This window comes from Centruroides vittatus, unplaced genomic scaffold (assembly GCF_030686945.1).
Source record: "Centruroides vittatus isolate TY-2023 unplaced genomic scaffold, ASM3068694v2 contig_370, whole genome shotgun sequence".
NCBI lineage: Eukaryota > Metazoa > Arthropoda > Arachnida > Scorpiones > Buthidae > Centruroides > Centruroides vittatus.
In genome coordinates this window covers 2,610,408-2,626,602 of record NW_027122193.1, presented here as the reverse complement: position 1 = coordinate 2,626,602, position 16,195 = coordinate 2,610,408, and the positions used below count along the sequence as shown (strand labels likewise).

The 16,195-nt window shown below is 35.2% G+C and overlaps 2 protein-coding genes across 2 annotated transcripts in view; both read right to left on the bottom strand.

The window, feature by feature from the left end:
• Window positions 1–5,523: 5,523 nt before the first annotated feature.
• LOC136975316 (glutathione peroxidase 1-like) lies at window positions 5,524–7,328 on the bottom strand. The gene is made up of 2 exons (XM_067270371.1): window positions 6,997–7,328; window positions 5,524–6,064 (listed from the first exon to the last, which is right to left on the bottom strand). Exons 1-2 carry the CDS (start codon window positions 7,210–7,212, stop codon window positions 5,723–5,725), a joined length of 558 nt encoding a protein of 185 aa, XP_067126472.1. The 5' UTR covers window positions 7,213–7,328; the 3' UTR covers window positions 5,524–5,722.
• Window positions 7,329–10,916: 3,588 nt separating this feature from the next.
• Window positions 10,917–16,195, bottom strand: part of LOC136975335 (N-acetylated-alpha-linked acidic dipeptidase 2-like) — a 36,510-nt gene continuing 31,231 nt past the window's right edge. Inside the window, exons 18-19 of the mRNA XM_067270390.1 lie at window positions 13,475–13,689; window positions 10,917–11,328 (exon numbers count right to left, since the gene is read on the bottom strand). Of these exons, the coding sequence (XP_067126491.1) occupies window positions 13,503–13,689 (187 nt within the window). The 3' untranslated portion in view covers window positions 10,917–11,328; window positions 13,475–13,502. The remainder of the gene's footprint in view (window positions 11,329–13,474; window positions 13,690–16,195) is intronic.

Sequence of the window (16,195 nt, the reverse complement as noted above, 5' to 3'; positions counted from 1 at the left end):
TAATACGAAATAATTATCCAATAACTATACAAAAGCACGTATTCTGTGTTTTTAATAAATAGACTAAAGTCTAGATTAAATGCGGTGTCTAACAATTAAAATCTTTTTTTACTTTATTGTCGAAATTTAATTGTGACCGACGACGATATTGCGTTTCCAACAATCGACATCTCCGAATTGTAGGTCCGGTTTCGTTTACTCCCGTAGAGATGGTAATTTGAAATTAAAATTCGCATTTGATAAAGAATATCTTTTTTCCGTTGGTAGAGTCGGCATTTAATTCTGGAGGATAAAATACGTGGAATCGATTCGGATAGTAAAATCTGAGAATTTCACCGAGCTATTCGGCGTAATAACGTGGAGCAGATACGAAGATTTGCGGAATGTCGATGGCAATTTTCCCGTTGCCGACTAGAATTATTTGTGGAAAGAAGTGCGGATTACGACACACGAGATAAAGTGACCGAAAGTACACCTCTGCGTGTTTAAGAAGTAAACTCCACATCTGAAAAGTTCTCCAATTTGTGTTTTATTTATACCCTAAACGTGTGCTTATTTTATGGTTTGCGGCTAGTCGATTTTAATAATATATTTGAAGATTTGTGAGCCGAGTGTGTGTTTAATAATTTGGTTTGTACACCGAATGCGAGTTTATCTTGTGTTTATATTTTAATAATTTTGTTGTTAAAATCGAGAATTTATTTGTACCTTTGTTTTGTACAGTTTAATATGTGACAACTGTACAACAACCGAAGAGGGACGATACGAGTCCGAAATGCATTTTGTTAAATGTATTAATACTTAAAAAGAATAAAATAAAGGATAACACACATAAGTCGTTGTGATAAGTTTGAGAAGAAACGGCAAGTGGGGGTGCCCAAATAATTTGAAGAATTCCCCCTGGTCGACGTTGCGCAGTACACTAGGAGATGGTATCGAGGTGTAATTTAGAATTAAAAGTCGGGAAATACTCTTCGTATAAGGATAAAAAGAAGACCTAAAAGTCATAGAGATCGTTCTTTCGGCCAGACCTAATATAAACGTAAAAATTAATTTAGGATAAACTCTTGTAGCCACCTCAATTGTCTTGTCTTGTATCGGCTAGTTGGGCACGAGCTTTTAGGCTACGTCGCCCCGTGATAAAGTGTGACGTAATTGTGTAATAGTAGTAGTATGCGTTTACGATAGTCGTTACGCGGAGAATAATGCCTCCCGGTAGGTGTGTTAAGGGTGACTGGCTCCTATTCGGGCGTTACGGACGTGTAGAAAATTCGGAAAATTCCACGTGGCCAGCCCGTCCCGGCGAGGCGCGAACCCACGTTCGGGGAACGGAACCGCTCGGCCATATTCGTAGCCATATTGTTTACATTTCGTCACAAAATGCGGTGGCAGCCGCGGGTGAGGATAGATCACTCTGCTCCGGTTATTGCTAAAATACGAATTAGACATAAATGCGAGATCGAAGCCAATATACTTTGCTCCATTGTGCAGCCGAGAAAAATGCCAGCGAAGCGATAAAGAAACTGATAGAAAAAGGATGCGATCCCGATGCTTAAGATGTAACCGGCGATACAGCGTTGAATATTGTTATCGGAAGAGATTTCGTAGAGACAACGTGCGAAAATGGACAAAAATATGAGAATTTTGGGGGTTAGTTTATAAAACACACTTTAAATGTTCATTTTAGAAAAATAAAGATTTTAATATTTTCAGTTTTCTCTCAACAATCGAACATTCGCTATTATTACACGATTCGTTGTTGACGCTATTGTCGAAGCTCTCGAAACGTTCTTTCGTGAAATTATGGAAATGCTCGTAATTTATCAATTTATTTTGATATTCTTTGATGTGTCTATCGATGCGAGAAGAATATCATTCCCCGGGTATGACAAAATATATCCAGCGGACGAATGGAAGGATGCGGAAGCTCCGATTCGGTCCGAAAAGCAGAATGGAATCGAAGATTTCATTAAAAGATACCGACTTATGTCAAGATTGCCCGATAATAATTTAAAAGGGACCTCCTTCGAGACCCCCGCAGATGACAAGTTTCTATCAGAAGCAACTCAGAAGGGAGAAACAAAGAATAAAAGCCGAGTTCCACTCAAATTCTTCTCCGTCTTCGATGTTAAACCAAACATTAAAGAAAAATTGAATAAGAATTCATACAAAGTATCCGAAGAAAAGTCTGCAAAAATGCGACAAAAATGGAAACTTTTAAAGTCTTTATACAGAAAATATAATTCGACGAGTCCCGTAGAGTCGCGCGACGATAAAACCAAAGCTTTATACAGGAAAGGTCCGAATAAAATGATTGAAACTTCGTATCGTCCTCGATACGACGATTATTCGATCGACGACATCCGAAAACAATACAAGAAGGAAGTCGGAGATAAAACAAATTCGAACGGACAACTTGGCACACCGAACATCACTAACAATACACCAATTAATTACGGTGATACGAAATCCGGACTACACGAGGAGTACTTCAATTATTCGTGGATCATCAAACATCAACTATTGCTCTACGTCATTGGTTTCTCCGCGACATTCCTAACGTCCTGCCTTTTAATTATGGTTGTTATAAAATTATTTCTCTCGTGCAAACACGAAATAGAGATGTGGATTTCCAGGGTTGCCACGTCGCGCGTAATCAGATTTCCCGAAGTATATCGATATAAAAACGACGTCGATTGGCTGCAACCTCTTCCCAACTGCGACCAGGGGACCGATACATCCGAATTTAATCGTTCCGGTTCAAACAAGAGTGCATTTGATAAAGAAACCCAAGTAAAAGATGTTAACCGGTCTATAGCTCCGGAATATGCCACAAATATTAGACCCAAAGACCAAATGCGGCCATTAGAAAAATCCAGCAATCCGACTGACGTCAAATTAAATATTCCGCAACCAGAATTGACACACGAACGGGTAAAGTTAGATGTGGAACCTAAACCACGTTCTATTTTGAAAAAGTTATTCAAATCAGACGGGAAAAAGGCAGACAAACGCTTCTTTTCTTCCGGAATAAAAAGGGGCAATGAGAGAAAATCGAATAAACGTGTTCGGTTTGAACCGTATGTCACCCGCTACTTCTACGAAAAGGATCCTCCCGACTCGTCTAATGCGCCATCTCTCAAAGAATATTTGGGATGGGGGGATGCAAAGAATTTTCGAAAAACGTTTAATACGGACCACGTGGAAAAGAGTTCGAACGACTTATGGATGAAATTACTTCCCGAAGACGACGCAGTCTCGACGTTTAACGAACTTCGAGACATCCTGCTGTCCATTAACGAAGAACATTTTACCAGAGACGGTCAATTGGATGGCACCGATTGTGCCAATGAACCTAAAGACGAAATATCATCGCGGTGAAATAAAACCGTGTTTATTATAACTTTTTATTCTTAATAATTGTACGTACATTTCAATTACATTTTAAAATTTTCTGAAAGATTTAATAAAAGTTGATTGTAATTTTACAATTACAATATTCTCTAATGCGAAGGTGGAGCATCTTTTTAAGGGGCAGGCCACACATCGTTTGAAAAGAATTTATTCGGTGTTAAAAGTTTTATTACGAGTTATATAAATTGATACACTCGTCATTGGGTACATTTCCTTGCTTAAAAGACAGTTTAATATAGGATTTATAGAAGAGAAAGTAATTCAAATTTATCTTCAAAGCGGATGGTGGACGTAGATTCAAACCGGGACCGTCCTAGTGGCACTATATAGTAAAAGGTTTACAAGACCCCACTTTTAATTAACGTTCAATAACATCATTGTCCCATATACTGGTATTATAACAATCCTGCCAAGTCTCAAATTTTTGGGCGACACAGAAATTTGTAAAGGGTATTTTTGTATTCCTGGAATGTTAGAATTTGACCAATCGTCGTACGTTTTCTAAGTTATATCCCGTAGCAACCGGGAAAGTAAAAATTTCACGGCCCCGAGCCGCGCCCTTACTTTGAGAAGCACTAAATTAGAGCTGACGGGTAACGTGGTCACGTTCAACCTTGAATTCTCTAAATAGTAAATATAATTAAAACGCCAACATTAGCTTTAGTTATTTTGTCTTAGGACTTAACCTTTAATTAATATATTTAAAAAATTTTTATAACAAAGGTTAAAGGTTAATATAATTGGAACGGTTATGCTCACGAGAAAAATATTTTATATGATTTCATGTATTAGACTTGTGTTTTAAAATGTATCGGTAGCAATTTATGCAAATCACTATCACGAATTTCCGCCCTTGTACCGTATTGTTACTCGTTTCATTCCGTCCATTCTATTGGTCTATTTTTCAGACTTTTCGGCCGTTCACCTCCTCCTACTGGAAATATAACTGTCGTCATCCATTATACCTGAACTCTGCGTCACAGATAATCGTCGGCGTAACATTTGCTCCCATCAACGCGATAAGACAACCCCACGACGTCGCCATTATCGTCGGTTCACGTGATGAATACTGTACGCTAATATTCGAGTGAATATTGATTTTCGGTATCGTATATCGAGTACGTTCTAAAAATAAGCCTTCTGAACGTAGGGTAACGTCACAACTTTAATAAAACTTCCCACGTGTCTGCGAATTCGACTCCAAAACATTAAAAATATAATTGTGTTAAACACCATTGAGAATTGCTGACCTAATTGAAGCCGCGACCGTTCCCTTTAATATTCGGGTGAACGAGTATCGAGTATGTCAGTCTCCACCTCCGGACGGACCTCACAATAGGCTTTTCGGGCCTCGGTAGTTTACAACGATGTCATTAAGGGCGTCGAATTATTTTTTTGTATTCGTGTATATTCATTAACCTCATTCCACTTTGGTGGACAATAACCGAGGGGGACCATCTGGGAGGAGGTCGTAGTAGTTTTCGGCTCGAGTACGAGGTCAAAATTGGCCTTCGGGACACTACCCACGCCTTCGGTCGAACAATAGGATGGAAGTAATTTCGAAAAATCTTTAAACAAACGAAACAACATTCGCTTCTACTAATGTAATGTAGATGATATATTCGATTAAGGATTGTATATTTATTTTAAATACTTTATTTATAGAAATTTAACAGAATGCAGTGTTTATTTTTTAATTTCTTAAATCAATCCAGAAATTTCATAACATTTCTCATATTTAACTGGTGAATATTCCTGGTCTTAAAGAGATCCGAGCCCCACCAGTGAATAAAACCACCGAACAATCAATCTACGTGAAATTTTCATCTAAACAGGTGCCATTTTTCCATAGAAAGACCTCCCGAGAGATACAACACCTCGGCAGATCGTCCAGGTGTTGAGTTGCTTTAAGTCATCGTTTCTCAACCCGAATACATTACACAGAATTGTACTTAACGCAAAAACCCGCGATAGACTATCCAAGTACAAAGTACAGTGTATATAAAATAACGCATAAACTGTTCGTCAACAAACAACTCTTTCGAAATTTCATCCCTAGGCAATTAGGTCAAGGTGAACGAGCGCATCAACAAGAGGACAACCACAGGCTAAGATCATCATCTAAGTTTTTATTTTCTAACAAAAATAATCATTTATTTGACATGATATTTTGAAAATAATCGATGGAAATTATCGTCGGGTCGTTCGCCTTGTCATCAATCAAAACCCAGAAATTTTTGGTCTTGATATCATTTCGAGTTTCGGACCATTCCGGTAATTGAAATCGATTTTCCAAAAAAAAGAAATCTTACTTCAGAAGCAATTGTATGTCATTACCGATATCGCTAGTCAAGAAATTTCTGCTGTATCTACGGAAAGGTGTTCCGTCTTTGCTCACGAGAAACTTTTCGAAATTCCAGCTGACGTCGTTACGGCACACGGGTGACCAGGTGATGAAGAGTGGATTGGACATCAAAGATTCGGAATCGTCACTCGGAAGCGGAAGTGCTCTTTTAAGAAACTGATAGACGGGATGAGTGCCCGATCCGTTCACTTCGACTTTTTCGAACAGGGTGATTTTGGTCTCGAAGCCGTTACCGGGTCGTACGTATTTTAAGGAATTCGTAATCTCTTCCTTGCTCCCATTTTCCTATTAAAGATTGAAATTAATATATATACATTAAGTCATTTTCAATTTAAATCTTGAACTCTCTAATCGGACTTGTTGAGGTGTCAATTGCCTGAAAAACGTGATTGAAAGTTTCAATTTTATGAATCTCTTTCCACATTTTCCACTTACGATTCCAGTGGCGTAGCGAGGGGGGTGCAAGGGGGTGTATCGTGCACCGGGCGCCACTCGCAGAGGGGCGCCCAAATGGTCTCCAAGACAAACTGTGTGTTTCTGGAGGAGGAGGGGCGCCAGTTATGTTCGCTACGCCACTGTATGATTCACCTCTGAATGGAGTTCAAGAGTATCATCCGAATGGTATTTAGGAATTTGATTCAAAAATATAAGGGCAAAGTAAACTGTTAGCATTTAGCCTTATAGAAGCCATGTAAGAAGACAACCCTTTGACCGATAGCGTAACCAGAGGGGGCCTGAGTACCCAGGGCCTTATCTATGTAAATAAATAAATGAGAAAAACACACTTATATATTTACTCTTCAAGCACAACACTCGTGGCTAACTACATTCACGATGGTGTAGGGGTGAATATCGGTTCTAATTAAGCTACTGGGTCTGACACTTAACGATAAACCAATTATCAGGAGGATCCCTCCGTCGATAAGAAGTCACACTGCATAACTAGGTCACGAAGTAACTTCCCTTTCACTTTCACTCGTTCTAAATAAAGTGAAATCGATAATAATACACGTACCCCGCTTTTGTGGAAACGAAATTTATTCAAAAAATTGAATAAATGTATTCGTAGAGTCACGAAATTAAATATTTTGTAATATAGAATAACCCAACCGGTAGTTCGTGACCTCAAAGGTCGCGAATCATATTCCTAAATAACTTCATTAAAATATATACTTAAAATAGGTAAAGTTTATTGAAAATTAAAAAGAATGGCTCACCTGATGACCGAACTGATTGCACGGGAAACCCAAAATTTCTAACTTATCCCCGAATTTATCGAGGAGTTCGTTCATTTGGGTATAATCCCGTACAGTTGTACCTCATAGGGATGCTACATTTTCGATCAGGACTACTTTCCCACGGTATCGTGAGAAATTAACAGTTTCTCCGTTCAATAATCTAGCGCTAAATTCGTAGAAACTCTTCTTAGACATGGCTCCTAGTCTGAAGAGACATGCAACACGCGCGCTTTTATATAGCTCGTGTGACGTCAGCCGGACACTTCCCGCCGTTCGTTTATAAACCAGGAACGTCGACGGACAATCCTTAATTTGAATTGGCAAAAATCCAGCATTACGTAACTTAAGGATTTTAATTTCATTTAAGGAAACACTCGTTAATATTTTCTTTCTTAAATTAAATTAAAGAGGATTAAAAAAAAATAAGGAAGAAAAATAGAAAATTTTTACGTGACGTGTTGCAGTTTATTACAAAATATCTATAAATATACTGTATATATGCTGCAGGTACAGTACGTAAAAAGTTAACTTATGATCTACTGTACACACCCACATATTTTCTCGGAATTCTCACCTTTTTTTCGTATCGTGTTTTAAAATTTCCTTGTGTAATAACAGGAAATCCTTTTATTTAATATTTGTTTTTTTTTATGTGTGTGTTACAAACCAATTGCAGTAATAAAAATTTGCAAGTCATTCAAGGTATTATTATTCATCTAATGATCCTGATGTATTGTGTCCAGTTATCCATGAAGAGCACGTGTTTATGCACGTGTCACCTTATAGTAAAAGTACAGTACGTTTTCCTACGCACTGTACTTATTTATAAATATATATATATATATATTTAATAAGAATATAGGAAAAATTACTTAAAATTTTCCTTTACTTTCTCCGTAATTCTCGTCCTTGTGGATTACACTAGAAACACTCTGAACAAAGGCCATTGAGGGAACATTAAAAAAAATGGCCGCCGTTTCCAGGTGGCTATTGTTAGAGTTTCGACCGTTGTTTTATTAATTGATTTGAATATTTAACTCGCAATTTTTTTTTATTACTTTTGACTCTTTCCACCGTGTGCGAGAAGAGGACCCTTTTTCCCATTGTGGGTTCGGCCAGACCGGGTGGTGAGGGACGGGGCCAAATATGTCCGGAACTGTCTCGAAATTCTAAAATTAGAAAGAAATCGAAGCGGAAACTTTGTTTTCTCTTTGAAAAAGAATCATTAATAACTGTCAAACAGATGAACGATGATTGGGAAGTTTCCTAAGTGAACACTCCATCAAAATACTGCGTATTCAGATGTTTTGACAGATGTATCGATAAATCGAATTTTCGATACGCTGTACTTCCTAATTTTAAAAATCTTACTTTATGACGTGTATTAATGTAAGGATGTACTTATACTTTTGTTAATTTTTTTTAAAATAGGCCTACTAAAAGCCAGGAGTCCAGTTGCGTAACTTTCCCGGCTTAACTTTAAAATTGCGTCTGGCACCATCTGTTTTGAGATTTTATTTGAAAAACATTTTATATTTTTAATTATCATTAATTGTCAGAAATTTCTGAAATTGTACAGGGAGTTTTATGTATTAGTGGGATTGATTCTGTGGTTGAAAGTCGAGGGGAGGGAAGATGGAGTCACGTTTGACGAAGACTTTTTAAAATTAGTTCTGTTATACTTGGGATGAAATGATACATTTCTTTATTATAATAAATAAAATTTCATGATGACGACGTAATTTGATTGATAATTTTATCATTAGGACATGAAATTTTCCCGTGAAATGGCCTAAATAATAATATATCATTGTTCGAATTTGGGTCATTTAACGGAAAACAGTGGGGTCAGTTTCTTTATATAGTTATTGTGAAGTGTATTAAATTATAGAAAGAATAAATTTTAGAGTTTTTTAAATCCTTAAAAGTCTTAAACTCTAAAATTTTGCAGGATATTAAACCAGAAATGTACTATAAACAAACAAAATTGTCCACCTATTTTTATTTTGCAATGCATTAAAGATAAATGTCGTAGGCAAGAGGGAAAAAAATTGTACAATAAAGTCAATTTTGTAAACACAGTGCGAAAAAAGTTGTACTTTATATGCCAGGAGTAAGTGCAACATATAGGCTAACAAGATAAATTTACCTGTGGATGAATTTAGCATCATTGCAGCAAGTTGTTATAAATACAACTAATAATAATAATAATAACTACATTCAGCACATTTCATACATTATTCAAGCTCAATGTTTTTAAACTTGGAAGAAACCTGTTAGAAGATAATTCAATCCAATCATTCATTTTCCATTCTGATACTGATCAACCATTCGAATCAATGTTTGATACGTGAATTAAATTATACGATTGTTGGAGCACAACTTTAAAATTGATAATTTCGTGGAAATTGCCCATTGGTGTAAGCAGAGAGATGATTAGAATACAGGCCCTCTCCTCTTTGTCATGGAAATGCTAAATATAAAAAAATAATTTGTGGAGTTAACTACCGATTTAGTCATTTATATAGTCCATTATATAAGTATCAAAAGAGAGAATTTATTAAAAATGTGTAGTGATTCGTATTAAATTGGCCCTGTTTTTTGTCAGATCGGTCGAGTTACCGGAATTGCTTGATTGCTCTTATACAAATTCTTAATTAAACTAATTGCACGATCAAAATCATTCGAGCAAACCGATAATTTAATTACGACGTATAAATTGAGCTTTCCACGATATTTATTTTGTAAAAATGGCCGAGTTATTTTCGTTTTTAGCCTGTATTGTATTACTTTCTTTTATTTACAGTTTAATATATTTAAATTCTCAAAAATAACAGAAAAATTCTACTGTATATTTTAAGCTATATAATTTTTTTTTCATTTGTTATTTATAAAATCCTCTTAATCAGAATGCATACACTATTAAATTCCTATCTACAATTTGTCTTCTTTTAGTCAGTTTGGTTCATTTAAAACTTGTTATATTAGTTTGGAATGATAAGAAAAATCTCAATGTATGGTTATGATACATTTTTTTGCATACTTTATTCTAAATCCTTGCCAGATAAATGGTTTTTCCAGACCAATTGAGGTAAATAATAATTCAACAGTATTTACTGGACCATACTTGTATATGTCTCGTGTCTCTAACACATTATAGACTTAGAAAGTTGAATTAAACGTGAAATAATATTTACATTTAATATTCCTGCTAATTGTATCTTTTTTTAGTACATAAAACAATAGCCATAGCTTCACACAAAGTAGATAAGTCCGACAAATGTACAGTATACGTGGAATATCATTTGTGTCCGTTTAATAAACTAGTCTGCAGTCGTGGGAATTTTAAGTGTCCTCGTATAATTCTATTTAGATTGACGGGTGCCGGATGACAAAGTACCGGAAAATCGGTGATCAACCGATGTTCTGAACTAACATTGTTTATGAAAACGTGGATGAACAGCATAAAAAAGTAACCTTCAGTAAATTAGTGTTGAAATGATCTATTAAAGTTCTTTTAACTTGTTTTAGAATCGCTTATATTTCATTCTCGGAAGTTATAAAAGCAAGACGAAATTTGAACACAAATATGAATGTTCGAACCAAAACTTTTGTATTCATAAAGCAGAACTTGGCTGCTGTTCTGCATCAGATTATTTATTAGAAACATAAATTATTATTTAACCGAAATTAACTAAAGACAGACAATAAATTATAAAAATATTTATATAAAGTCTTAATACTGTGCATAAATATTTTCATCAATATCAAGTTAATTACAAATGATAATAATATAAATTTGTAAGTTCTTAATTGTAAAATATTAAGCAACAGTCATATCAATAATAAAATATATTAACAAATGACGTTTTCCAAAATTAATTTACAAATAAATGAGATGTTTCTTAAAAATATTTGTTTATTATTGTGTAAAATATGTTTAAGTATATAAAAGTTGTTCTTAAAGTATAATATAAAATTCGGTTAATGTTACCCTTGGTGCCAAGATGGTGGCTCATCTCTGATTCCAGCAAGAAAACAGTGGGATGCACATTCTAACCTAACCTAACCTATTCTAATAGTTTGGTTGCTAATAATTATGGTAATTTATTACAATAGGTTAGGTTAGGTTAGAACGTGCATCCCACTGTTTCCTTGCTGGAATCAGAGACAAGCCGCCATCTTGGCACCAAGGGTAACATTAACCTAAAATTCTTTATAACGTTAATCTTAAATCTTTTTGTGACAAAGTGATGAACATACTTTAAGCAGAACTTCAGTTTTGAATTCTTGGTTCTAAATTATTTCATTCTGTAATAAATATTAGAATTATATTAAAATAATATACCTCTAACGCTTATTTAAAGATCTTTTTATAAATTATTATTAAAAGTTACTAAATTTTCTTAGATTTTATACAAGTAGGTAACTTTCACACATTTGCATAAGTGCATTTATTGGATCCCCAATTAAAGTAATTTACCTGCACAAGGCTTCAATTCATTAAGGCTCAACATCATTACAAGAGAGTGTAACTCACAATGGAATCAATCAACACAAATTAACAATAGGAAATGATATTCTGACCCAAAACAATGTGATAAAATTGTGAAAAACCGAATAAGGCTAAGCAATAAATAAAAAGACATCTTGTGAATCCAGCAGGAACCATTTTACACTTGTATACAGTAGACCCCGCCCTATAACACAGTTTCATATAACACGGCAAAAAAAATTGCGATTGTGTTTGTATAACACGCTAAAAGAGACTCGTATAACATAGTAAAACATCATCGCCGATTCGTGTCGCGACAGGATTGGTCGAATCTGGACCAATAGCGGATATTGTACAAACCGTCAAGTTTAAATGAGCACTGGACCTACTAAAAAACATTTATTATTCAACAGCCATAAAAATTATATTTTTATTGATGATGTCTCCAGAGTTAAGTTATTTTTCTGTGAAAAATTCACTGATCAGGAAACATGCACCCGCCATTTGACGAGCTGCTCTGCAATGAAAACAAGCTTAAGCAATGGCGTCGTCGAGCGGTGCGCACTCGGTAAGTAATCCTACAATTTTTTGTTTATAGCATAGTTTATATGGATTATTCCCAAAAAATTATACGTGATTTGGAAATGTTGAGTCAAATTAGTCTAGAATCGATTAATTTTATGGAAGAAAACCTTTCAAACAGCCGTAGCCCCTAAACTGCACATATGCCGGGCTGTGATTGGCTCATGTATTTCAGTGACTCGTACAACACGGATTCATATAACACGGAATGCATCTACCTGTTATAGAGGGGTCTACTGTACTTAGAAGCTTTAGAAAACTACAAAACCCACAGTAGATAGCATTGTATCAATTAGAGGAATGCTGCGACAAGAGGGATGCATGGCAATCTGTATGAAGTGTAGGTTACTTCACTGCCTTATATTAACATGGCCCAAAATAACTTGGATTTTGATGAATTTAAAACACTCCTTCCACTAATGCAACTGCAAATAGTGAATCTATATTTTTCCTACAGTTGTTGGTTTAAAAATATATAAGCGATTTAATCATTACAAAGCAGTATTTTTGGCCAAATATATTTTATAATAATTCACTAGACTGCACACGTCAGAAAAATTAGAAAAAAGCAGGAGCCACCAGTGGCGTAGCAAGGAGGGCAAGGGGGTGCACCGGGCACCACTCGCAGAGGGGCGCCCAAATGGTCTCCAAGACAAACTGTGTGTGTTTCTGGAGAGGGCGGGGGTGCCAATAAAGTGTCATGCCCCAGGCGCCAGTTATGTTCGCTACACCACTGGGACCCACAATGTTGAGCTCAGTGCTTTACTCACTGATGATTTTAATTTGATGGTAGCTGATAAGCAAATCAAATTATCCAAGCAATTCTTAGAAATGGATGATTAATAAAATATAAAGGTCATTTCGTCTTGATTTTATAAAATTTTCATTTTGTAGATCATATAATTGAAGCCTTAGTATACAGCAAATTCTCAATTAATATCAATGAGGAGATACAAGCACATTTGAAATCATTAACAATTATTATTGTTGAATTTTATTTATAAATGGTAAAACTGATTCTAAAAGTATGAGGTGAAAAATAAATGATGGAGGTTGCAAATATAATCCAATTAAATAATATTAACTGAATAATATCTTGTTTTCTTCAATTAGCTTGTGATAAAATTGGTTTTGTTATATGTCATTTCATTTACTGTCACAGTTTCCAAAAACCTGTCACGACATTTCTGTATATGAAATCACCATTAGATACTGCTATAAAAATTAATTATTGGTAGTAAAAACAACAATTATAGTGTTTTGTGTGTATTCTGTCTTTTAGTGCAAATTTTAATTTGATTTACACCATTAATATGTTTAATATCGTCTTTAAAATTACAAAAAAAAACATTAATTTATATATTTTTAATCATAACTTACCTTGTCACATCTCAATGAAAGACATGTATCACAAACTTCCATGTAATATTTTTGTGAGGCTTTCAATGTGAAATTCAATTGTAGCAATGTGTTTTGTTATATCATCTTGAAGTGGCTTTCCAGGTTTAATTTTACTCTCAAAATATAAATTGTCTATTCCAGGAAAACTGATTATGTTACAAATATTGGATATATTTGTCCCAAACAATATATGTCTGAAAAAATATTACATTAAGTATATTAGAAAGCAGCTTTTTAGCACAAAAAACATTATCAAATTAAATTTTTATATAAGTTTACCTAAGACTAAATACTGCCGTGAGACCGATAGCAAACAAGTACCGTGAGGGAAAGTTGAAAAGAACTTTGAAGAGAGAGTTCAAGAGTACGTGAAACTGCTTTGAGGTGGGAAATGTGGCGTTAGGGAGGTTGGTTTCCATGTTGCAAACCGTGGCGCAAGTCCCCACGACCGGGGCTCTGGCCCGGAGCGGGTGCAAGGTCCTTAGCTGCCGCGGTCGCTTCGGGATTTGACCTCTCAAGAGTCGGGTTGTTTGGGAGTGCAGCCCTAAGCAGGTGATAAACTCCACCTAAGACTAAATACGGCCGTGAGACCGATAGCAAACAAGTACTGTGAGGGAAAGTTGAAAAGAACTTCGAAGAGAGAGTTCAAGAGTACGTGAAACCGCTTTGAGGTGGGAAATGTTAAGTTAAATGTTTTCAAACAAACAAATTTGATTTCCTCGCGATTCAATCTAGAACCAGGATATCTAGTTTTTCAGATGAGCAGAATACACTTAAAATTCAAATTTTTAGTACAATTATTCTAATAAATTTGACATTAAGGTGGCCAGATGTCCAGCTTTTGAGCACTCTGTCCTCTGTCTGGTAGCATCTCAAGCCTCTTCGTCCTCTTTTTTTTGGAGTTTATTCCCAAATTTTAAATTAAAATAATTTTGTGACAGCTCAAGCAAATGACAAAGTTTTACAAAGTTTAAAAATATTTTGAATTTGAGTTTTTCAAGATCAAACTTTAAGAAACATATTGCAGGATAATGGATTTAATGCGAGGTTCTGTGCCAGAAAGCACATTTCGACACTCATCTACACGAGAAGCAGATTTGAGAGCCATAAAAATTAGTTATTTAAGCCACTCAGTTACTAGATGCTACATTTAGAAATAAAACAAGTTGGAAAAGTGTCAGTACAGTATGAATGAATGTTTGCGGACACAAGGCATTAGCACATTATCGGCTACGTGGCCGGCTTCAATTCTGCCTGAGCACGAGTTACAATGCTATCAGCGAGTTACAATGCACCCAATACAGCTGAGACCATCTTTGAAAACTTCTTAGTCTCCAATTTAAATTACCTCTTTGTTGATATATCTGAAATATTGCCATATCCAGCTAATGCCTCTTCCAGTAATCAATTCTTTATATTTTACGAAGAGAAAACTAAATGCATTATTAACATTGTCATCATAATAATTCATTCTTTAAACTTCTTTTGAGTTTATAAACTCATCTTCAGAGTCTGTTATCAGTATTAAAATTTTATTGTAACCTTAAAACATCTGAAGATAAATGCGCAGTATGTTTTGAATCTTCAGATTTATTACAGTATTAAATAAAAGGTCTTTATTGTTATTTTCCTCTTCTGAAATTGCCGGAATATGGATTTGATTAAATATATTTATGTTTTAAATTATTTTTCAGGAAAACATAACTACATAAATCTAAAACGTTGCTAATTATGAGCATAAATGAGCACACTAACTGCCATATACTATCAGGCTATATTTCGGTGACGATAATTTGAATTACTGATTAATTTGTCCCCAGAGGAAGGCGTAGCCACCATCTCATATTAAATTTAATAATTATAATTTAATTATAAGGTGTTCATATTTGTAATTATGATAAGCTGACCAGATTTTAACATTGGTGAAGCGAGACAAAATTGATGGGGGGAGTGGTTGTCTTGTTGAAAAAAATTGTTCTAGAGCAACAAAATTTTAACATCAAAGAACACAAAAATTGTACTTTTCCTCTGAATTTGCCTTGAGTGTCACTTTATTCTTGTAATTTTATTATTATATAATACTGTCGTAACCAAAATGAACCACAGCCCTACCGTTAACAATAGAACGATGCAAAAGACGTGCTTACTCTCGCTAGTAACTAGCTTTCTAAGGCAGCAACAGACGTGCTTACTCTCGCTAGTCACTACCTTTCTAAGGCAGCACCAGCACCAGCAACAGCAACCTTTCTCTGCACCATCTAACATGCAATGAACAAAATGTTTGCTGGTTTGGACAGCCTACGAACATGCACTGCTCTGTCGCTGCAACCGTGTGCCCAAACCATTTTCTGTCGGGTCGGTCTTTGCTACAAATACAAAGGGTTTTGTCGGCACAGCATTCTTTATTTCCGATGCCCACGCACACCTTGGTACCGATACGTGTGATACAAAATGATTTTTACGAATCTTAAACATAAGACGTAAGTTTATGACACATAATTGACAAAAACTTAATCTTTCTAAAACTCGGGACTTTTTAAAAACACCACGGGATGTGGGACAAATTGTTAAAAATCGGGATGCCCGAGTCACCTTAAATTATGAGCATTTTAAACATGATTCTTAATTACCTAAAATTATATAAATTTTAAATCTCATTTAACAATCCTACATTTTAATATTGTAACTAGTTCCTCATAA